At 48.9% G+C, this 23568-nt stretch overlaps 1 protein-coding gene across 5 annotated transcripts in view; it reads left to right on the top strand.

The window, feature by feature from the left end:
• The first annotated feature begins 3294 nt into the window (after window positions 1-3294).
• ADAMTSL5 (ADAMTS like 5) overlaps window positions 3295-23568 on the top strand; it is a 36582-nt gene continuing 16308 nt past the window's right edge. Inside the window, exons 1-4 of one of the 5 annotated variants that reach the window (XM_082206983.1) lie at window positions 3295-3489; window positions 8015-8076; window positions 13186-13322; window positions 23189-23249. In XM_082206983.1, coding sequence (XP_082063109.1) covers window positions 3333-3489; window positions 8015-8076; window positions 13186-13322; window positions 23189-23249 — 417 coding nt within the window. In that variant the 5' untranslated portion in view covers window positions 3295-3332. Of the gene's footprint in view, window positions 3506-4003; window positions 4351-5610; window positions 5634-8014; window positions 8077-13182; window positions 13323-23188; window positions 23250-23568 lie in introns of those variants that run through there. The other 4 variants (XM_082206982.1, XM_082206986.1, XM_082206985.1 and 1 more) reach the window with 4 other exon arrangements.

Here is a 23568-nt window from a genome sequence, read left to right as displayed (position 1 = left end):
TCTGGGTCTTTCTGGTCCGCAGTCACACGGGGGTGCGGCCTTCACCTTAAGAGCAGCAAGACATCCAGGTGGCTCGACCTGTTGGATTTCTGCCTCGAGCTGCTCTGACTGCCAAGGGGAGGGAGGGAGGGAGGGGTCCCGATTCCCCGCTGGTCTCCCTCCGATGGACGGGTGTCTCGCCCTTCCGGAGAGGAGAGGAAAGGAAAAGACGGGAATTCAACAACAGAGACCAACTCGAACTCTCCCGCCGCGGGCCTTTGGCCAGTTCCCCCCCTTCCTGGAAGAAACCTCCAGCGCGCGCGCAGGGCTTCCCCCCCCCAAAGAACCCCGGGAGTTGTAGTTCCCCCCGCCCCTTGCAGAACTAAAGTTCCCAGTGTCCTTAGCAAACTACGGGTCCCAGGATTCTTTGGGAGCGGGGGGGGGAGAGACGTCATATGCTTTAAATGTATGGAGTGGATCTGCGCCCAAACCTCCGCCAGAAGTCCGCCTCGGAGGGGAGGGGGGTTCGCGTGCACCTGAGAGGTGTCTTTTCAGGACCCGCCTTCTTTCTGTGATTGTCAGTTGCCGGTGTGGCCTGGCCTGGCCTAGGAGCCGAGAGAGAGCAGGGTTCGCCCTGAAGCTCCTGGGGTGACCTTGGAGTCAGTCCTCGTGGCTTAGCCTGGCCCACCGTACAGGGTGGTTGTGAGGGAGGAGAGCCACATACACCTTGAGAGCCTTGGAAGACAATAAAGGTAGCACCTAACTATAATTAATAATAAACTTGAATAAACGTTTTACAAACATGGCGCTCTGATGGTTGCAACCCATCCTGGGACTTTAGGGAGAAGGGCTGGCAATTAATTAATAAACAGGGCGGAGGCGGGGCTCATTGATACACCAACAAGATTTCAATTTCGAGAAATGTTATTTGTGTCGTTACATCACTAAAACGTGTCTATACATGTGTGAGTACAGCCAGTTAACTGTTGGCGTTTGACGAGAGTAGGTGTGTTTTTAGCGCAGCCAACTAAAAAGTTACGTGAAATGTAAAAGTGCTCCAACGTTCTTTTACGTCGTTTAGTTAAGATTTAAAAATACCAAAGGTAAGTTATTCCACTCAGTAATCAGGATTACACATGATTTTTAAATAAGTTCAGTGGTTTTATTAATAATTTTTAGTTTTTTGAAAATGTCCATTGGGGTACTTTGATACACTAAGACACAGGGCACATTGATATGTATAAAAGTGCCCTGCTAGTGTAAATTTTGATGTTCCCAATCCTGAAAATATAATGCTGGAGCTTTCCTACTCATTAAATCGGAAAAGAAAAAAACTGTTGTTTCTAAATATAATATGACCAATAATTAAGTGTCATATCTCAGGGGGGAAAATCAGGATCTTGTACAGTATTCGAAAGAAAATTAAAAAAAAAATCCTTCCAGTAGCATCTTAGAGACCAGCTAAGTTTGTTATTGGTATGAGCTTTCGTGTACATGCACACTTGGTGCGGCATGGGTGGTGCTGTGGGTTAAACCACAGAGCCTAGGACTTGCTGATCAGAAGGTCGGCAGTTCGAATCCCCGCAACGGGGTGAGCTCCTGTTGCTTGGTCCCAGCTCCTGCCAACCTAGCAGTTCGAAAGCATGTCAAAGTGCAAGTAGATAAATAGGTACCGCTCTGGCAGGAAGGTAAACGGCGTTTCCGTGCGCTGCTCTGGTTCGCCAGAAGCGGCTTAGTCATGCTGGCCACATGACCCGGAAGCTGAACGCCGGCTCCCTCAGCCAATAAAGCGAGATGAGCGCCGCAACCCCAGAGTCAGTCACGACTGGACCTAATGGTCAGGGGTCCCTTTACCTTTTTAAGGTGCTACTGGAAGGAAATTTTTTATTTTGTTTTGACTACGGCAGACCAACATGGCTACCTACCTGTAACAGGATTTTGTATGTTTGTCTTCCCCGTTGTAGAAAATAAGGCATGCGTTGATTTCAAGGATGTTGTTTTGCAGTTGCCAAAACCAAATTTCTCAAAGGGCACATCTCGAACACCATCTCTTCATACTTTTTCTATTGACTTCAATGGATATAATGTACAATAGACGCTAAACGTTAAGTAATTATCTTATTTTTTATAAGCATTTTGTTTAAATTACTATTTTTTGACTACCTAATGTGAGTTCTTATACTTTTTAAAGTTTTTCCAAATTATTATTATTTTTTAATGCATAGGTGTTTGAGGAAAGATTAATATAAGTTTTGATGTTTTGTTAAGAAAACCTGCCATAAAGTCTATGATATGTGTGAAACACTGTTAGTTTTGATACGTAATTTAGATTTTAAGGAACAAATTGTAAGGCTGATTATGATATCTCACAATAAAAAATGTGTTTTTCCCATTAAATTTTTGCAAATACAATTTATGCTTTGTAACAAAGTGCCCCATCCAATGTACAGTATCTAAGTGCCCCCATAGGTGGGGCAGAATGATACAAAACCCATTTTTTACTCAAGTCATTATATTCTCATTATCTTCTAACTTTAATGGTTCTTTTGATTGCTATTGATTAGATATGCCATGCATAAATCAATAATAATAAGAATAATAATAATTTGCCTCATTTTTGTTACAGTTAGATCTCCCCTTTTTCTCCAAGGAGCTCAAGGCAGCTCCCATGGTTCCCCGACTCCTCATTTAACCTCCACAACAACCCTGTGAAGGAGGTCAGGCAGGGACCGGCCCCGAGGTCACGCCGAGTGAGCTTCATGACCGAAAGGGGATTTGAACTCTGGTCTCTCCCAGCTCCTAGTTCGGCACTCTCACCACTATGCCACGCTGCCATGGGGAGACCGGACCCCCGACTTCCCACCGTCCTGCCCCCTCCATTACCTGCCCCCCTTCTCTGCTTTTTGGACACCTCCCCCCAAGAGGGCGCATTTATTTATAGCCTGGCCCTCCCCGCCGCGGGTTTGGCAGGCGGCCTGGAAAATGAGGCCGGAGACCGAGGGGGTTAATATTAATCCTCTCTCTCTCTCGCCCCCTAGAAATTCACCCTTTGCGACCCTAAGCAAAGTTTGCGCCTCCAATGAAAAGGGGCGAGATTGGAGGGGTGTCGCGCGTGGGCTGAGCTGGCCAGGCTCTTGGAATGGGTTCCGCCCCGTTAAGAGGGTCCAGAGCCCTCCATTCCGCCCCCTTCTTGCCTGCGTAAAAAGATCCCCGTTGCTGGAGGGGGAATTTGACATGTTCAGGAACCCGAGGACGGCGGGTCCCCCTCCTTCCCTCTCTCCTCCCTCCCCGGGACGCCGTCCAAGCCCCGCCGGGCCCCGCTCCCCAGCAGCCGACGAAGCGGCGCAGGAAGGATGCGTCTCGGCGCGGGGGACCCGCTCGCTCCCGCCGCCTGGCCCTCGGGCGCGCCCGGGCGCCCCCTTTCCACAAAGGTCCCGGGACGCAGCGGCGGGAGAAGAGGAGCCGCGGCCGCGGGCGGGATGGGGAGGCCCGCGGGCCAGGAGCGCGCCGCTGCCGACGGCGCCGGGTGAGTGGGGCTAATCGGCGGGGCGCGCTGGAGATGGGGGAAACTGAGGCTCGGGCCGGAATGGCTCGGCTAAGGTGCTGTGGGGAGGGGGGGGGTCGCAGACAGGCTGCCGTTCCCGGAGTTGTGGGGTGGAAAAGGCACATCGAGGCCATCGCAAGCGCCAATGCATGTATCTCCCCAGACTTTGGGGGGCGACGTTTTAGGGATCTCCCTTGGGTGCCTGACTTCAACCTCTCCTGTGGGTCCCTAGTTTAATCCCCGCTGGCCTCTCCAGTTAGGAGAGACCCCTGAGCCTGAAACCTTGGAGAGCCGCTGCTGGCTGCCGGCCAGTGTAGACAATACAGAGCTTCAGCCAGCTCTGTGTTTTGCAGGCTGCCCTGTTCTCTGACTTCTCATTGACGTTATTTACTTGCATTTTGCCCTGTTCCTAAGCTGCTTACAGGCAAACAAAGACAACTGGACACCCTCCACCTCACCCCCCCACCCCCACCCCCGTTAGGATTCTGGACTTCTGTGCTGGATTTGCAGCCCTTAACAGAATCATAGAATCATAGAGTTGGATGGGACCCTGAGGGTATTGACAAGCTGGAAGGCGTGCAGAAGAGGGTGCCCAAGGTGATCAAGGGTCTGGAAACCAAGTGTGATGAGGAACGGTTGAAGGAGTTTAGTCTCGGAAAGAGGAGACTGAGAGGAGATAGGAGAGCCATCTTCAAATATCTCAAGGGCTGCCACTGGAAGAAGGAACAAGGTTGTTTCCTCCTGCTCTGGAGGGCAGGACTCGAACCCATGGCTTCAAGTGACAAGAAAGGAGATTCTGACTAAACAACAGGAAGAACTTTCTGAAAGTAAGAGCTATTAAAGAGTGGAACGGTCTTCCTTGGGAGGTGGTGGACTCTTCATCCTTGGAGCTTTTAAAGCAGAGGTTGAATGACCCTCCCTCTGTGATGGAGGCTTGAGCTGAGATTCCTGCATTGCAGGGGGCTGGACTTGATGACCCTTGGGGTCTTTTCCAAATCTATGCTTCTATGATTCCATGCCCAGGGAGTTCCTGTGAGCTGCACTTTCTCAATTTAAGAGAGAAGGAGGCCTGGTGGCTGTGTGGCTGTTAGGGCCATGTAGGCCTATCAGACATTGGAGAATAGGCTGAGGAAAAGCCACTCTGTGAATGCTCAGAGGGCCAAAGCTGAGCTTTGCTGGCTCCAGCAGAGCTGCTGCTCCCCCCAGGCTTAGGAGGAGAATGGGAAGCGAGTCTGGCTTCGCTCCTGCTGCGCCAGAACTTCATGTGATGCCCCTTAAATCTTGTTTATGTTTCCCCGCCCCTGTTTGCTGCCTCCGGCGTTTTTGAGGCTTTTTTGAGGCATGCAAGCGTCAGGCAGCCTTAAGTGCCGTCTGGCAGCTCCAGGTGCTCAGAAAGGGAGCGCCTGTCCCTGCCTTGTAGAATCAAATAAATGTGGTGTTGGAAGGGATCCAAGGGTCATCTATCCCAACCCAAGAATTGCTCCTGCCCTGAAGGCCTGGAAAGAAGGGGGAGCACCTCAGCAAGCGCTCGCTCTGCCCTGCATAGGAAGGGATGTGAGGCAGGGTAGGGGGCTTCTGTCCTCGCACAGCAGGAAGGGGACCACAGCTTTGATATCCACTTCTCCTGCTTTGTTTATACCAGGGGAATGATAGCGTGGCTCAACTTGCAGGGAGCCATTCCAGGAACTGGTGGCCCAGTCCCAGCACTTCCTTTTTAATTGTTTTTTCTTTAATAGTATTTTTGTTGATACTTGTCTAAAAATATGCAAAAAATCATACCCATCACAAAATATCTTTTTATAATACATTATGTGTTTTTGTTGTTGTTTAGTCGTTTAGTCGTGTCCAACTCTTTGTGACCCCCTGGACCAGAGCATGCCAGGCACTCCTGTCTTCCACTGCCTCCCACAGTTTGGTCAAACTCATGCTGGTAGCTTCGAGAACATTGTCCAACCATCTTGTCCTCTGTCGTCCCCTTCTCCTTGTGCCCTCCATCTTTCCCAACATCAGGGTCTTTTCCAGGGAGTCTTCTCTTCTCATGAGGTGGCCAAAGTCTTGGAGCCTCAGCTTCAGGATCTGCATAAGGGCTGATTTCCTTCAGAATGGAGAGGTTTGTTCTTCTTGCAGTCCATGGGACTCTAAGTATGTAATACATTACATACTTTATCTAAAAAAGAACCAATCCAGGGATATTTTTTTTAAAAAAGAGGAGAGAAAGAAGAGGGGGAAATAAAGAAAGATAAAGACTTCCAGTTTTTTGTCCTGCACCTAAGCATAGTATAGTGGTACCTCTGGTTACAGACGCTTCAGGTTACAGACGCTTCAGGTTACGGACTCTGCTAACCCAGAAATAGTACCTCGGGTTAAGAACTTTGCTTCAGGATGAGAACAGAAATTGTGCTCTGGCGGCACAGCGGCAGCGGGAGGCCCCATTAGCTAAAGTGGTACCTCAGGTTAAGAACAGTTTCAGGTTAATAATGGACCTCCAGAACGAATTAAGTTCTTAACCTGAGGTACCACTGTGCAGTATTCACTCCTTAACATCCAAGCTTCCTATCTCCTATAATCAGTATTTTTAGAATCTTTAAGTCACAATATTGCAGGTTCGTTTTCTCTTTCATGCAAAAAGTCCATAAGAGGTTTCCAGTCCTGAATCAATGTCAATAATTATTTTGCGAATCAATGGTTTCAAGTTGCAAGAAAGGAGATTCCGTCTCAACATCAGGAAAAACTTTCATGTCACTAAGAGCTGTCTGACAGTGGAACAGTTCTCCTTGGGGTTGGGGACTCTCCTTCCTTGGAGATTTTAAGCAGAGGTCGGATGGCCATCTGTCCTGGATGCTTTAGCCGAGATTCCTGCATTGCAGGGGGTTGGGCTGGATGATTGCTGGGGCTCCCTACCAACTCTATGATTCTGCGATTCTATGATTCTACTCCCACATATGGCTCTGGGTGACTCACGGCTCATGCAGGGTGGGCGGGGGAACCCCTGGCCTTCTGCCCGCCTGTGCCCTTGATTCTCCCTTGTCTCCGGAGAGTCTGGGTTTTCTTTTCCCCACTTTGATTGAGAACATAAGGGGAGCCTGGCTGCTGGATCAGGCCCAAGGGGGCCCACCCCGCCCAGCATCCTCCTCCCACGGGCTCCAAATGCCCCTAAGAACCTAGGGATCCAGATAGACTGCCTCAGAGCCTGGAGGTTCCATGAGGGCATACAAAGGCCCTGGCTGTTGGATCAGGCCAAAGCCACCCCCCACCCCTGTCTCACAGTGGCCAACTAGAGACCTCTTCTGGGACACCCACAAGCAGGAGCTGAGTGCGAGGGCAACCATCTCCCCTCCTGGGGGTTCCAGCAACTGAGATTCAGAAGCATCCCTGCCTCCATCTGTTGAGGCAGAGCAGAGCCATCCTGGCCAGTAGAAATCCATAGCCCTTCCCTCCCTCCAGGCCGGTGGCCACTGCTGCCTCCTGTGGAAGGGAGTTAAATCCTTCCTTTTCTCTGCCCCGAATCTTCCACATTTGTTGGCTGCCCAGGCGGTGTAGTGTTTAGAGAGAGGGAGGAAAACACTCTCTCTCTCTCTCTCCCCCCCCCACCCCATTTCCTCTGTTCTGCATTATTTTCTATAGGCCCTGGATGCAACTGACACCCTCCGAGGGGACCCCTCCCTCTCTCCCCCCCCCATTCTTTTTCCAGGGCACGTGAGCCCCTTATCGCTGATGCCTCTCACCCTCTCATCCACCCACAGGATCGAAATGTCAGAATAAATAAATCTGGCAGCGTCAGGTGGTGTCCAGAACAGGCAGCTTGGAGTTCTCCTCTCCTTGCCCAGGGGACTGATTTTTTGGGGGGGGAACCATAAGGGGAAAGGCCCTCTGCACATGCTCAGAGGTCCCCTGGCCATGGGGGAACCCTCTGCAAACTGAGGCTGCACTTAAGCCAATGAAGAAAGGCTGAAGTGTTTGAGACTTTGAGTTTCAAGAAAAAATGAGGCAGATGTGACCGGGTAGGAGGTTATAAAATGATGCCTGGAATGGGGAGAGTGGCAGGAGGAAAGTTTTCCTCTCTCTCTCCTGCTAGAAATCGTGGACATCCAACAGAGCTGAGGGTTGGAAGATTTGGGACAGAGAAAAGGAAGACTTTTTCGTTAAATTGTGGAACTCCCTGCCACAAGCGGTAGCAATGGCCACCAACTTGACCTGTCCATCCGTCTGTCTGTCTGTCTGTCTGTCTGTCTGTCTGTCTGTCTCCTTCCCCTGACTTCTGGACCATAGAAGCTTCAATCAGACAATGTTGGGTTTTGGGGTATTCCTACCCCCCTCTCTGCTTTGAGTGTCAATTACTCAGCTGGGGCAGTGACACAAAATGAGGGGTTCACGGCACAAAACTAGCACAAAACATTGGCACCAGTTCGGAGGGGATCCAACATTTCAGGATCAGCCATTAATGAAGCTGGCAATAGGCCCTCGTTAGAGTATTTCCTTCTCTTTCTTGCAGGAGCACCTCTCCCCTGACCACCGTCTTCCTCATCTGGCTGACCTTCCTGTGCACCGTTCAGGTAAGTTGGAGAGCAGGTGACTGGCAGCCCCAGAGCCGCCCCCCCGACCCCCACATGCTGGCAGATCCAGGTTGTTCTGTTAAGGCTGATTTGTTGCTCTCCATAACTCTTCAGCAGGTGGGGTGTGAAGCAAAGCTTTAAGGTGGTGGGGAGGGAGGGAAGACGAGAGTCCAAATCTGGCTTGGTAGAACTTCCTGACGCAGCACAAAATTCACATGAGGAACTCCCTCCCCCAGGAGGCAGCAATGGCTTTAAGTGGACTGGGCAAATTCATGGAGGAGGAGGAGGAGGAGGAGGAGGAGAGGGATGTCAAGGGCCGCAGGACAGGAGAGCTGCTCCTGTGCTGGGATCTCCCTTGGAGGTTTTCCACAGGCAACTGTGAGAGCAGGGGGCTGCACTAGATGGGTCTCCTTTGGCCTGATCCAGAAGACAGGCAGTCTCTCTGGATTCCTAGGTTCTCAGGGGTATTAGGCCACTGTGAGGAGAGGAGGCTGGACCAGGTGGGCCTGTGTGGGTCTGATTCTGACAGCATCCAGCCCAAGCAATGGCTAAACTGCTTGGCCTCCAGCCAAGCTTGGCAGAGAGCAAGATTTGCAGGTGGAAGTTCAGTCTCCCGGGTCCAAAAGACGGCGTCTGGGCAGAGGAGGTGACATTTGCATGGTCAGCCTTGCGCTTCCTTGAGGGGTCCTGCTGCTGCTCCCCCCTTGCTTCCCCAGGTTCAGGATCCTGCTTGGGGCAGCAGATTGGGAGGCGGCTGTGGGGAAGTGAGGCCTAGTGAACAGAGTTGGGGTTCTGGGGGGTTCTGGGAGGGGAGAGTGCTGCCTCTGACGTCAACAGGAAGCCTTGAGACCTGGGTGCAGAGACCATCCAATTTGTAAATACTGTAGTTTTAATGCAATTAGGCTGAAAATGTCCAGAGGCAAGGCGATCATCCCGGCCCCTTTCCCAGGACCCTTGGCGGGAGCAGAATGATGCCAGATTATGAATTCCCTTGGGATCTTTGACGCCAATGGAGGAGAGCACGCAAAGGGGACCGGGGGCCACATCTCCTTCTGGTGGCCAGAGGCCATTGATGGGTGGAGCGAGGAGCAAGAGAGGGCGGGGCATTGGTTGCAAGGAAAGTTTCCATCCAAGAAAGAATCTTAGAATCCTAGAATCGTAGAGTTGGAAGGGACCCCTGAGAGTCATGTAGTCTAAGGTTACCAGGCGTCCCCATTTAGAATCATAGAATCATAGAGTTGGAAGAGACCACAAGGGCCATCGAGTCCAACCCCCTGCCAAGCAGGAAACACCATCAGAGCACTCCTGACATATGGTTGTCAAGCCTCTGCTTAAAGACCTCCAAAGAAGGAGACTCCACCACACTCCTTGGCAGCAAATTCCACTGTCCAACAGCTCTTACTGTCAGGAAGTTCTTCCTAATGTTTAGGTGGAATCTTCTTTCTTGTAGTTTGGATCCATTGCTCCATGTCCGCTCCGTGTGGTGGAGTCTCCTACTTTGGAGGTCTTTAAGCAGAGGCTTGACAACCGTATGTCAGGAGTGCTCTGATGGTGTTCCTGCTTGGCAGGGGATTGGACTCGATGGCCCTTGTGGTCTCTTCCAACTCTATGATTCTATGATTCTATGATTCTCTGGAGCAGCAGAAAACAACCTTTCTCCCTCCTCTATGTGACATCCTTTTATATATTTGAACATGGCTATCATATCACCCCTTAACCTCCTCTCCAGGCTAAACATGCCCTTCTCCCTTAGCCGTTCCTCATAAGGCATCGTTTCCAGGCCTTTGACCATTTTGGTTGCCCTCCTCTGGACACGTTCCAGTTTGTCAGTGTCCTTCTTGAATTGTGGTGCCCAGAACTGGACACAGTACTCCAGGTGAGGTCTGACCAGAGCAGAATACAGTGGCACTATTATTTCCCTTGATCTAGATGCTATACTCCTATTGATGCAGCCCAGAATTGCATTGGCTTTTTTAGCTACCGCGTCACACTGTTGGCTCATGTCAAGTTTGTGGTCAACCAAGACTCCTAGATCCTTTTCACATGTACTGCTCTCAAGCCAGGTGTCACCCATCTTGTATTTGTGCCTCTCATTTTTTTTGCCCAAGTGCAATACTTTACATTTCTCCCTGTTAAAATTCATCTTGTTTGTTTTTGCCCAGTTCTCTAATCTGTCAAGGTTGTTTTGAAGTGTGATCCTGTCCTCTGGGGTGTTAGCCACCCCTCCCAGTTTGGTGTCATCTGCAAATTTGATCAGGATGCCCTTGAGTCCATCATCCAAGTTGTTGATAAAGATGTTGAATAAGACCGGGCCCAAGACAGAACCCTGTGGCACCCCACTAGTCACTCTTCTCCAGGATGAAGAGGAACCATTGATGAGCACCCTTTGGGTTCGGTCAGTCAGCCAGTTACAAATCCACTGAGTGGTAGCATAGTCAAGACCGCATTTTACCAGCTTCTTTACAAGAATATCATGGGGCACCTTGTCAAATGCCTTGCTGAAATCAAGGTAGGCTACATCCACTGCGTTCCCTTCATCTGCCAGGCTTGTAATTCTGTCAAAAAACGAGATCAGGTTAGTCTGACATGACTTATTTTTCAGAAATCCATGCTGACTATTGGTGATCACAGCATTCCTTTCTAGGTGCTCACAGACTGTTTGCTTAATGATCTGCTCCAGAATCTTCCCTGGTATTGATGTCAGACTGACTGGGCGGTAATTATTTGGGTCCTCTCTTTCCCCCTTTTTGAAAATAGGGCATTTCCCGGGGACAGTCCCTGGTTTTACAAATCAGTCCCCATACAAAATCAACTGAAGTTAAAAAGTGTCCCTGGATTCACTGAAAAAAATCTGGTAACCTTAATCTAGTCCAACTCCCTGCAATGCAGGAATCTCAGCTGAAGCATCCCATCCCAGGCCTGCCTTTGCTTGCTTTGGTGATGGAAGTACTGCTCACCCCCCCCCCCCAGCTTCCAGTCTGCTGGCCGCCAACCTGTTTATTCCACCCTCTCCCTGGATGTTTAACCATCAATTTCATGAAACCCATTAGGAGAGCAAAGATCTCCCTCTGGTTTTCTGGGCTCCCTTCTCAGGAGTGGGCCAAACGCACCCCTTTGGCTTGACTCTGCTTAGGCCCTTATGGAACCTCCAGCGCCAGAGGCAGTCTATCTCAGTTGCTAGTTTCTTACGAAGCAGCATTATCATGATGGACCACACATATCTGCTAATGGGTCCCTGAAGCACAGATTCACACAAAGGGGATCATATAGAGAACAATATTCTAATGGCCCCTTCAATCACGAGCCAGAACTTTGGCTCACCTAGTTCAGTATTGTCTGCACTGACCAGCAGCAACTCTCCAGGTTTTTGAGACTCGGGGTGGGGGGGCATCTCTCCCAGTCCTGCCTGGAGCCTTCTGCATACCATGTGGCTGCTCTGCTGGAGAAGGGGGGGGCCTGCATCTGTCTGTGCAAAGGGCTTCTTTGTTTTCTGAAGCTAGGCTCAGGATCCCTGTGAGCTTTGGGGGATTTCCGAGAGGTGGCTTTTTAAAAATTAAAAAAGTAGATTTTTGTGCAAGATATGAGCTAGCTGCCCACCTGCTCCGATGCAGCCCCAATGCTCTTGGCCAGCTGCTGCCACCCACCCACCCTCTCCTTTTGTCCCCATGCACCCCCTTCTCCATCCTGAGTCATTCCTCCCTTGTGGTCACTGCGGTCACCCTGCCACAACTGGGGACGCCTCCACCTTGTGGTCCTGCCCCTTGCTTAGCGCCACGATAAACATTTAATTCCCTTGACCTTCCTTTTGTAAACAGAGTGGGGCCTTCCCAGGCTCCACTGCTGGAAGGAGGATGGAGAGGGGGATCTCCCCCCACCAAAAAACCCCTCCTGCATCTGGGCTGTTTAGCAAAGGCTGATCTTATCTCCCCTCCTGCCTGCAGCCTGAGCTTTTGGGAAGCAGCTTTCCTCTGTGTGTTGTGTGTCATTGCATGCTCAGGCAGAGTTTGGCTCCTTCACACTGTGGGGAAAGCCCTTTCCAAATGTCTGGGAAGAGATAAAGCAGACTTTGGAAGGAGGCTCCAGACTTTCCTTCAGAGGAGTGGAAAGGATGAGAAACAGACAATTACCAAGACAATGGCTGGAGTGTTTTGTGAAGGCTGAAAGAGCCCCCCCTCACTGGGCAGTGAGGAAGACTTCACAAAAAAAGGAGGGGGTGATGCATGGAGGCAGGTGGGGGCCCCACCCCAATTACCCTCCCCCTAATTTCTCTGGCTTATTGCTCAGGATATTCCCAAATGACTAAGCCATACATCTAGAAGACCTTGGTTATGATCTTTATTATCTGAAAATAGAGATGATGTTTGTACTATTGTAACTTAAGAAAATCCTTAATAAAAACAATACAAAAGGACCTTGTTGTTTCACAGGATGTGATGCAACAGTGAAAAAAGAACTAATGATGCCTCAGCAGAAGTCTAGTGTCCAGATCAAGGGAAGTCATAGTGCCGCTCTATTCTGCCTTGTTCAGACCACACCTGGAATCCTGTGTCCAATTCTGGGCGCCACAATTTAAGAAGGACCTTGACAAGCTGGAAGATGAGCAGAGGAGGGAGGCCAAGATGATCAGGGGTCTGGAAACCAAACCTGATGAGGAACGGTTGAGAGAATTGGGGATGTTTTGCCTCCAAGGGTTGCCACATGGAGAATGGAGCAAGCTTGGTTTCTTCTGCTTAGAGGGTAGGACCTGAACCCATAGCTTTAAGTTACAAAAAAAGAGATTCAACCAAAACGTCAGGAAGAAATTTTTGGCAGTAAGAGCTGTTCAGATGTGGAATGGAAGGTGGTGGACTCTCCTTCCTTGGAGGTTTTTAAGCAGAGATTGGATGGCCATGGATGCTTGAGGACTTACAGCATCTTAACCTCTACTAAAAAACTTCCAAGGACGACCTTCAAGACAGGACCTTCTCCATGGTGGCCCTACGAGGCGTAGCTGCTTCCCAAAAATGTTGCGTCTCATGACTAGGGGAATTGGGAAGGTAATACCCAAAGCTGCCCTCTTGCCCCCGCACCTGCCAGAGCCTGGTGACTTTGACATCTTCCTTTAAGTAGGGGACAGACCACATGGGCCCCCGGCCCCGCCAGAGACGCCAGCTAGGCTACGGGGCATGGACGCACTGGGGCAGCTGGAGTGCCTGTTCCAGTACCTGCGGGGACGGAGCCTCCTTTCGGACACGACGATGCATCAGGTGAGCTGGGCTGCCCTGTTTGTCGGGGAGGGGGCCATGGGATGTGACTGCATAGGGGTTGTGGTTGGCCTGCTCTGCTTCAGGTGGGGGAGACCTGGGTTCAAATCACAGCAGTTGCTTTCAGTATCCCCTGGCAGCCAACCTGAAGGCTCTCCCACATTGGAAATATTGCCGATATTAATATTGCTCCATTTGAAGCACCTAGACACATAAAAATAGACTCCCTTTTGGAATGAAAACAAGGCCTATAAGTTTAATTGACACTTACTTGCAGAACTTTCTTCAAAACGAACCTGTGGACTGAAACAGACTCAGCATTTTACAAAATATGAAATGATCCCAACAGACCTAGAAGCAGAGGTCTGCCTATCTTGACAGCATCCAATTCTCCTGGAGCTGTTTTCCTGGAGAGCTTCATTTACATCCTCACAGAGCCGGAGAAACAGGCATCACCCTTCCAAGATGGCAAACTGGCAATTCAATACCTCTCATGTGATCTAAGGTTAAATACTCATGTGTTGCCTAACAGAAAACAACAATAGTTAATTATTAACTCAGAGCTCAGAGTAAGGCTGAACTGTCTTGATCCAGTTATCTGGGAGTAAGTGTTAGGATATTTCCGTTCTACCTTAAAAGGGAGCAGGATGTTTGTGTCACAGCCTGCGTATTTCCTGTTCACAGGATGTTTATGTTTTCTGTTGCTTTCGTTTTCTCTCTGTGTCGTAGACACTGAAGCAGGCAGTCATGGTTTTCTTTGTTCTGATCAACGCAGAATAAAGCTTGTAAATAATGCTCTCCTGCGTGCGACTTTTGCTGTGCACTATCTGCTGGTAAGAGCGTGCATCAGTTCCAGAATGTGGGAAGCTATTTCTGGAACTCATGTCGCTAATTGCTGATACTGCGTGCCTACGGGAGATCGATGATGCGTCCGGACACGACTTGGGGCCATGATGGACTTTATCTCCCTGGCAGTATCCCAACAACAGGTTATGGGCCCAGATTCACGGCACTTACAGGAGAGTAAGACTGCGACAGACTGCGTTGAGAGGTGTGTGGAGGAAAAGTGAAAGTAAGGCTTTTCTGTTTGCCGCGGCAAGAGCTTTTGATGTCCGGCAGGCCTAATTGGTCTGGGAGTTGAGCCAAGCAGGCCTCAAGATTTATTGCTGCCGAGATAAGGAGTTTCTGAAGTGAATAAGACTCGCGGCTCAAATAAAAAGCTGGAATGGAGTTTTTCCAAGCTTCTGAGGCTGCTGAGTGCCCAAAGCTAAATCGGCACAATTATAAAACCTGGGCTGTGTGGTGTGAGAATTTGGTGCGTCAGTTTGGAGTGTGGCATACTGTGTCTGAAGCCCCTCCAGTTCCTCTGACAGATAGATGGAAGGCCCAAGATTTAAGGGCGATAGACGTAATAGTCTTGTCCGTCTCTCTGGAGGAAATTGCCACGCTAGCTGGCAACACGACTGCACGTAAGATGTAGAATGCTTTGAAAGTAGCCCATCTGCCAGTCATCCCAGCCCAGAGTTTGACTGCATCAGAGGTCCTGGCTGTTTCCCAGAATGCGAGTGAATGCAGGGATGCTGAGGGCACCAGTTGCAAGCTACAGGGGGAGCTGACTGTGATGTCATCCAAGGCAGCATTCCAGCCTCCAGGGGGAGCCAAGGAGTCGGCAGCTGAGAGCTCTGTTTCTCGTGAGAACCAAGGTCATCGCCTTTGCAGAGGCCGGAAGGGCAGAGGTAAACAGAGCAAGATGCCTGCAGATGGCCAGAGGCAGAAGGGGGGGGGTGAAGAGCCCACGCCAGTGGAAAACAAGGCTTTGTTTGCTGGCACAGCTTCACCAAAGGCTAAAGGCAAGTCTGATGGCCAGGAGCAGCGGGGCAAGCTGCAAAAGCCCACGCCGGTGGAAAACAAGGTTTTGCTTGCTGCAAAGGCTGCTCCAAAGGCCAAGGCCAAGTTTGTTATTGATTCAGGCTGTACCCGCCATGTAACAAAAGACCGCCATCTCTTTATCTCCTTCAAACCTCAAGAAGGTGAGATCCACCTGGCTGACGGAAAGACGTTGCAAATCGCAGGAGAAGGGACTGTGAGATTGGCGAGTCTGCACACAACCATCAAAGATGTACTTTATGTTCCAGGCGCTGCAGACAACTTGCTCAGTGTCCCACAGCTTACTGGGCGTGGTTTTGAGATTTCCTTCAAGAGGAGCGTCTGTGTCATCAGGAAAGGCAAAGAGGACATTTTGCATGCAAAGTTTATGGATGGGTTGTTCTGTATAACTTATGATGACAATGGTGCTGTTGCTGTGTCTAATGCTGATTCTTGTTGTGTTGCACAAACTAACAAAGTTCTTCATGCAGGATGCATTCACGATGCACACAGAAGGTTTTGTCACCTCTCTTGGAAGGCACTGGCCAAGATGCCAGAGATGGTTGAGGGTTTGAACATCAAACCCTGTAAGTTTCACATGAAATGTGTATCTTGTGCAGAGAACAAGGTGAAGGTTGCTCCAAAAGGCAAGGAGTCTTAGCAGGCAGGCTTCCAAACCCTACCAGCTAGTGCACGCAGACCTGGTTGGTCCACTTGCCCCCTCTTTGGGAGGAGCAAGGTACTTCATGGTTCTAATTGATTCTTTTTCCAGGTACATTCATGTGTGTCAGGGGTTCAGGAGCAGAGGCGAGGGCAAGGGAGGAAACAGAGAGCGAGGGGGAGGAGGCAGAAGAAAAGATGAGTGATGACGACGACCCGAGATCTCCGAGTCTTTCCAGTGAATCAGAAGATTCACAGGAAGGAGCGCCAGTGGCCAGAGCAAGGGGGGAGCTTAGGGGGACACCCCAGGAAGAAGGGTCCAGAGGGGGCTCAGAGAGCAGCAGTTGGAAATCGGGGCCAGCATCACCAACAGAACGTAGTGGAGAGGAAGGGCGCCAGGTACCGAGCTCTGGCAGCTCGCAGCAGGAGGGAGGGCATGAGTCAGGAGTGGCCACACCTCCATCGGGGAGCGAGGAAACGGTCAGGCGGCAAGTGGAAGGTTGGGCGCGCGCACCAAGTTCAAATACACAGGAAGGTGGAGCAGTAAGCAGCCCGGAAAGGGAGCCAGGTCCTAAAGCCCGACGCAAGGAGACAGAAGGGTCCGGGGGGGTCAGCGTCAGAAGCGTCCAGAAAGGAAGAGACCACGGGGGGCAGAGGGACCCAGAGAAGAACGGTCAGGCGGAAAAGGTGGAGTAAGGCTAGGGTACTTAGCTGGTGTACAGGGGGCGGAGACTCAGACGGAGCTTCGCCGGTCTAACCCATAAGACGTAGAGCTGCACGCAGCAGCTTGAGAATGGAAACTGTAATTCAATAAAGACTTTTACTAAGTAACCGCTGGCTAGCGTGATCCTCTGTGAGCTAGGATCTTGAAGCAGCTCTGACAATGTGTTTATGCTCGAGCAGAAATCGCAAGCGTTTCCTAAGTTCAAGGCATTCTGTGCTTGGTTGGAGAATGTTCACGGTAAACGCATTGGTTGTCTCTTTACTGATCGGGGCGGGGAGTTCACTTCTCAGCAGTTTGAAGCTTTCCTGACTGAGAAGGGAATCCAGCATGACTTGTCAACGCCTAGATCGCCATGGATGAATGGGCTTGCGGAGCGAGCAAATCAAACGTTGCTGCAAGGAATGAAAACATTGTTGCGTGATGCCAATCTCCCTGATAAGTATTGGGGGGAGGCTCTGTCAAATTTTGCTTACACTTATAATCGCAGATTGTCATCACCTATTGGTTGTACTCCCTATGAGAAGATGTTTGGTAAGAAACCCAACATCAAGCACATGACAATCTTTGGTTCTGACATGTGGGTTCACACCCCACAGAGCAACAAGCTTGGGAAGCGTGGGGCTCATGGTTTGTTCATGGGGTATGAAAAAGTTGCATACAGGGTATGGATGACTGACTCTAAGTCCATTAAGTTCACAAAGAGTGTTGAGTACAATCCTAAGTGGGGGGAAAATGTGGGAATTTTCCAGAGTTACCCAGAGGAGGATGAAGGTGATGTGAAGAAAGCAGATAATGCTGAGGATGATGATGATGATGATGATGATCAGAGTTCGGATTCCAGCTCAGTGGGTGGCGCTGCTGCTGATGTCAGTGACAGTGATGACACAGCAGACTACAAGAGCGCAAAGGCCTCAGTCAGACCATCTGATGCGTCTGACAATGAACTGAAACAACCACTCTTCACCATTGGTCACTTTTCTCCTAAGAAAGAGGAGATGAGTCCAGAAGACTTGCGTCTAGTACGCAGATCTGAGAGAGCCACGAAGGGCAGACCTCCAAAGAGATTTGCTGATGAGTTTGCTAAGATGGCAACTGCTGTTCTTAGTAGCTCAGAGAAGGTGTGGGAACCTTCTAAAGATGCTGAGCCTTGGCTTAATGCCATGAAGGCTGAAGGTGATTCCTTGAATAGGAACCAAAATTGGGAGTTGGTACTGGTAGTCCCAGGAATGAGACTGGTTGGCAGCAAATGGGTCTTCAAGGCCAAGACAGACCAGAATGGCAAGGTAGTCAGGCACAAAGCCAGATTGGTTGCCAGAGGTTTTTCACAGGTACCAGGACAGGATTACCACGAGACCTACTCCCTCACAGTCAAATATGAGAGCATTCGGCTGATGCTCAAGATCGCTGCGGAGGAGAAACTGCATGTTTCCCATCATGACATTAATACAGCTTTTTTGTACAGGATTTGGGGGGGAGGAGCTGTTTATGTTTCCACCTGATGGGATGCAGATACAGAAGGGAATGGTCTGTAAACTGCGGAAATCCTTATATGGTCTCAAGCAGAGTGCCAGGTGTTGGAACATGAAACTCACTGAGACATTGCTTTCTCTAGGTTTTCACCAGGGCAAGGCTGATCCATGTGTGTTTGTCAAGGAGGAGGGGCAAAACAAACTGTATTGTTTATGTTTTGTTGATGATCTTCTGATGTTTTGGAAGAATCAGGCTTTGTACCAAAGCACCCTAGCTCAGCTGAAGGAGCACTTTGATATAGAATCATAGAATCATAGAATCATAGAGTTGGAAGAGACCACAAGGGCCATCGAGTCCAAGCAGGAAACACCATCAGAGCATGATGAAGGATCTTGGTGAGGTATCCAACTATCTTTCTCTGTAGGTGGAGAGGGACCAAGCAGGTAATTTTCTGGTTCACCAAACACAGAAAATTGCTGATCATAGAATCATAGAATCATAGAGTTGGAAGAGACCACAAGGGCCATCGAGTCCAACCCCCTGCCAAGCAGGAAACACCATCAGAGCACTCCTGACATATGGTTGTCAAGCCTCTGCTTAAAGACCTCCAAAGAAGGAGACTCCACCACACTCCTTGGCAGCAAATTCCACTGTCGAACAGCTCTTACTGTCAGGAAGTTCTTCCTAATGTTTAGGTGGAATCTTCTTTCTTGTAGTTTGGATCCATTGCTCCGTGTCCGCTTCTCCGGAGCAGCAGAAAACAACCTTTCTCCCTCCTCTATGTGACATCCTTTTATATATTTGAACATGGCTATCATATCACCCCTTAACCTCCTCTTCTCCAGGCTAAACATGCCCAGCTCCCTTAGCCGTTCCTCATAAGGCATCGTTTCCAGGCCTTTGACCATTTTGGTTGCCCTCCTCTGGACACGTTCCAGTTTGTCAGTGTCCTTCTTGAACTGTGGTGCCCAGAACTGGACACAGTACTCCAGGTGAGGTCTGACCAGAGCAGAATACAGTGGCACTATTACTTCCCTTGATCTAGATGCTATACTCCTATTGATGCAGCCCAGAATTGCATTGGCTTTTTTAGCTGCCGCGTCACACTGTTGGCTCATGTCAAGTTTGTGGTCAACCAAGACTCCTAGATCCTTTTCACATGTACTGCTCTCAAGCCAGGTGTCACCCATCTTGTATTTGTGCCTCTCATTTGTTTTGCCCAAGTGCAATACTTTACATTTCTCCCTGTTAAAATTCATCTTGTTTGTTTTTGCCCAGTTCTCTAATCTGTCAAGGTCGTTTTGAAGTGTGATCCTGTCCTCTGGGGTGTTAGCCACCCCTCCCAGTTTGGTGTCATCTGCAAATTTGATCAGATGCCCTTGGGTCCATCATCCAAGTCGTTGATAAAGATGTTGAATAAGACCGGGCCCAAGACAGAACCCTGTGGCACCCCACTAGTCACTCTTCTCCAGGATGAAGAGGAACCATTGATGAGCACCCTTTGGGTTCGGTCAGTCAGCCAGTTACAAATCCACTGAGTGGTAGCATAGTCAAGACCGCATTTTACCAGCTTCTTTACAAGAATATCATGGGGCACCTTGTCAAATGCCTTGCTGAAATCAAGGTAGGCTACATCCACTGCGTTCCCTTCATCTACCAGGCTTGTAATTCTGTCAAAAAACGAGATCAGGTTAGTCTGACATGACTTATTTTTCAGAAATCCATGCTGACTATTGGTGATCACAGCATTCCTTTCTAGGTGCTCACAGACTGTTTGCTTAATGATCTGCTCCAGAATCTTCCCTGCTATTGATGTCAGACTGACTGGGCGGTAATTATTTGGGTCCTCTCTTTTCCCCTTTTTGAAAATAGGGACAACATTTGCCCTCCTCCAGTCTGCCGGGACTTCGCCTGTTCTCCAGGAATTCTCATAGATGACTGTCAGTGGTTCTGAGATCACATCTGCCAGTTCTTTTAATACTCTTGGATGCAGTTCATCTGGCCCTGGAGACTTGAATACATCTAAACTAGCCAAATATTCTTGTACTATCTCCTTAGTTATTCTGGGCTGTGTTTCCTTTGCTGAATCATTTGCTCCAAATTCTTCAGGTCGGGCATTGTTTTCTTTATCGGAGAAGACTGAGGCAAAGAAGGCATTGAGTAGTTCAGCCCTTTCTGTGTCCCCTGTTTGCATTTCACCATCTTCTCCTCTGAGTGACCCCATTGTTTCTTTGTTCTTCCTTTTGCTACAAACATACCCATAAAAGCCTTTTTTGTTGCTTTTAACCTCTCTAGCAAGCCTGAGTTCATTCTGTGCTTTAGCTTTTCTGACTTTGTGTCTACACGTGCTGGCTATTTGTTTGAATTCCTCTTTGGTGGTTTCCCCCCTTTTCCATTTTTTGTACACATCCTTTTTTAATCTTAATTCAGTTAAAAGTTCTTTAGATAGCCACCCTGGCTTCTTTAGGCACCTTCCATGTTTCCGTCTCATTGGTATTGCCTGACGTTGTGCTTTTAGTATCTCCCTCTTAACAAACTCCCAGCCATCATGAACTCCCTTTCCTTTAAGTATTGCTGTCCATGGGATCTCACCCAGCACTTCCCTAAGTTTTATGAAGTCGGCTTTCTTAAAGTCAAGAAATTGAGTCCTAGTATGCTTGGCTGCTCCTTTCCGCTGTATAGTAAACTTCAGAAGAGCATGATCACTCGCGCCTAATGATCCTTCCACTTCTACCCCACTAACCAGGTCATCAACATTGGTTAGGACCAGATCTAAAATGGCTGTTCCTCTTGTTGCTTCTCCCACTTTCTGGACAATGAAGTTGTCTGCAAGGCCAGTGAGGAATCTGTTTGACCTTATGCTCTTGGCTGTGTTTGACGTCCAACAAATATCCGGGTAATTGAAGTCCCCCATTACTACTATCTCCCTTCCTTTTGCATGCTTGGCCATCTGTTCCAGGAAGGCATCATCTATGTCCTCCGTTTGGCTTGGGGATCTATAGTAAACTCCCACAATGAGGTCTCTGTTATTCTTCTCTCCCTTAATTTTGACCCAAATGCTCTCACTTTGGCTTTGAGGATCTAAATCTTGGATCTCTTCACAGGTATACACATCCCTGACATATAACGCCACTCCTCCTCCTTTCTTGTCTGGTCTGTTTCTCTGAAATAGATTGTATCCCCCCATTATTACATTCCAATCGTGGGACTTATCCCACCAGGTTTCAGTGATGCCTATTATGTCATATTTAGTTTGCTGTACCAAGAGCTCAAGCTCATCTTGTTTATTTCCCATGCTTTGCGCATTAGTGTACAGACATTGAAGTCCATTAATCATTCCCCCGTGTCTCTTATTTAAGGATTTTTTCCTCCCACCACTAGGTCCGCGTGCTGTTTGCTCCATTTGGTCTATGACATTTGGATGATCATCTTCATTAATTGATAGACTCCTACCTTCAGGAGCACTGTCTCCCTCCCCCACATTAGTCAGTTTAAAGCCCTCCTGATGAGGTTTCTGAGATTTTTGATGTATTAACCAGGTTGAATTTGGTTGATGCAAACCCAGCAGACACACCGATGGTAACAGGTTACCAGGTAGATAGTACTTCTGAAGCGTTTTCTGACACAACGCTGTACAGATGCATTCTAGGCAAGTTGAATTTCATTGCTAGATGCTCAAGACCTGACATAGCTGTAAGCACTAACCTGCTTAGCAGACATGCCAACAATCCTACTGTTCAGGACTGGAAAGCTCTGAAGTGCATAGCTCGCTATTTGAAAGGGACTTTGCACTACAGGCTGAGGTTCACCAGTCAGAAGACTGGAGGTCTTGAAATCTTTGCAGATGCAAGTTTTGGAAGTGACACCACGGATGGTACAAGCACTTCTGGAGTATGCTACATGTACAACCACTGCCTGTTTGACTGGTTGTGCAAAAAGCAGACGACAGTGAGCCTAAGTTCCTGTGAAGCAGAACTCAATGCTCTGTCATTTTCACTCATGGATTGTGAATGGTTGATGCAACTGTTTAAGGACATCGGAGTTTCTGTGAAATGTCCTATACAAGTGTATCAAGACAATAGATCTTGTTTGGCTTTGCTGAACTCAGAGAGCTGCAAGCAAAGAACCAAGTACTTGCAGATTAAGCTACATTGTGCAAGAGAGTGTATTCAGAAAGGGCTCATTCAGGTGTCCTACATGGCAGGAAATGAAATTCCTGCTGATCTGTTGTCTAAGGTTGTTCCATCGATCTCCCGTAGTATCCCAACAGTAAGCTCCATTGACTACAGTGGGACTTACTTCTGAGTAGGCAGTGCCAGGCTCCATTGACAATAAAGGAATAAACACTCCCCACATTTCCTAAGAATTGGCTAGCTGCGGAAGCATCGCAATGAAAGACTTGAAAGTGGATTGATGATCTTTTCCTTCAAAATTGTAGGAAGGGCTTTATATGCCAGCGTCATCGTTTCCTTCATTTGGTGCAGGGATTTTATTTTCAGGATAAACAGGACTCAGTTTTTGAACCTTCACACACCACTTTTAATTGTTCTCCGAGACAGGGAGGAGAAAAGAAAATTGGGATATTTCGGGATCAAATCAGTATGGCTTCTGTAATTCTGGGACTGTCCCTGGAAAATTGGAGGGTGTTTTTTTCCTTTGCTTGGCTCATAGATGCCTTTCGGTAGCATGTACAGTGGTTGCGAACGGGATCGCAACATGAAGGATTTCATTCGCAACATGAAAAGAGCGCAACCTGAAGCGCCGTATCTGTGCAGGTGTGCTGCGCGATTTAGTGCTTCTGCGCATGCGCAAGCAGTGAAACCCAGAAGTAACCCTTTCCGGTACTTCTGGGTCGCCGCGGGACATAACCTGAAAGAACGTAACATGAAGCAAATGTAACATGAAGTATGACTGTATAAGGAAATACCTCTGTGCCACCTTTTGAGCCAAAAGGCTGAATTCATCAGGAAACTGCCTTAGCCATGCTTTGCCAATATAACATTTCACCAATATATAGCCCCAGCACCTTGAGAATGCATGCCCAGCAATCCTCTTGCTGCTTACCTGGGAGTAAGCCCTGCTGCACCCAAAGGGGCTTCCTTCTGCATAGGATGAGTCTCTCAAGGAGGTGTTTCCTCTTCACGTACAGGTTCCCTGAGGAGGAGATGTGCAAGGGGCCTCTCAGGCAGTACCGGGTGTGTGAACTGGATGTGAGTACTTGCCTTGTCAAAGAATAAAGTGCTGCACACACTTATTGTGGGGTTTGTGTTCGAGGTTGCATTTGTATCAGGTCCAGGTTAAAGGGTCGAGCCAGGGTTCAAATCAGCCATTTGGAAGAGTCTCCAGCCTCTGTATCCCTTGGACTGATATAGGATGATATGCAGAGGTGGGGAGAATTACGCTTGAGCTTTGTGGAGGGAAGGAGGTGGACTCCCAACACAGCAATAAATATAATCTGCAGCTTGCCTTGCACTCCTGCTCCCTATTCTTCATTGTTATTACTGACGATGAATGATTATTAATTACCTG

Source organism: Podarcis vaucheri (assembly GCF_965113315.1).
Source record: "Podarcis vaucheri genome assembly, chromosome: 18".
NCBI classification, from domain to species: Eukaryota; Metazoa; Chordata; class Lepidosauria; order Squamata; family Lacertidae; genus Podarcis; species Podarcis vaucheri.
The sequence above is the reverse complement of the archived record's forward strand: the minus strand, read 5'-3'. Positions and strand labels throughout refer to the sequence as shown.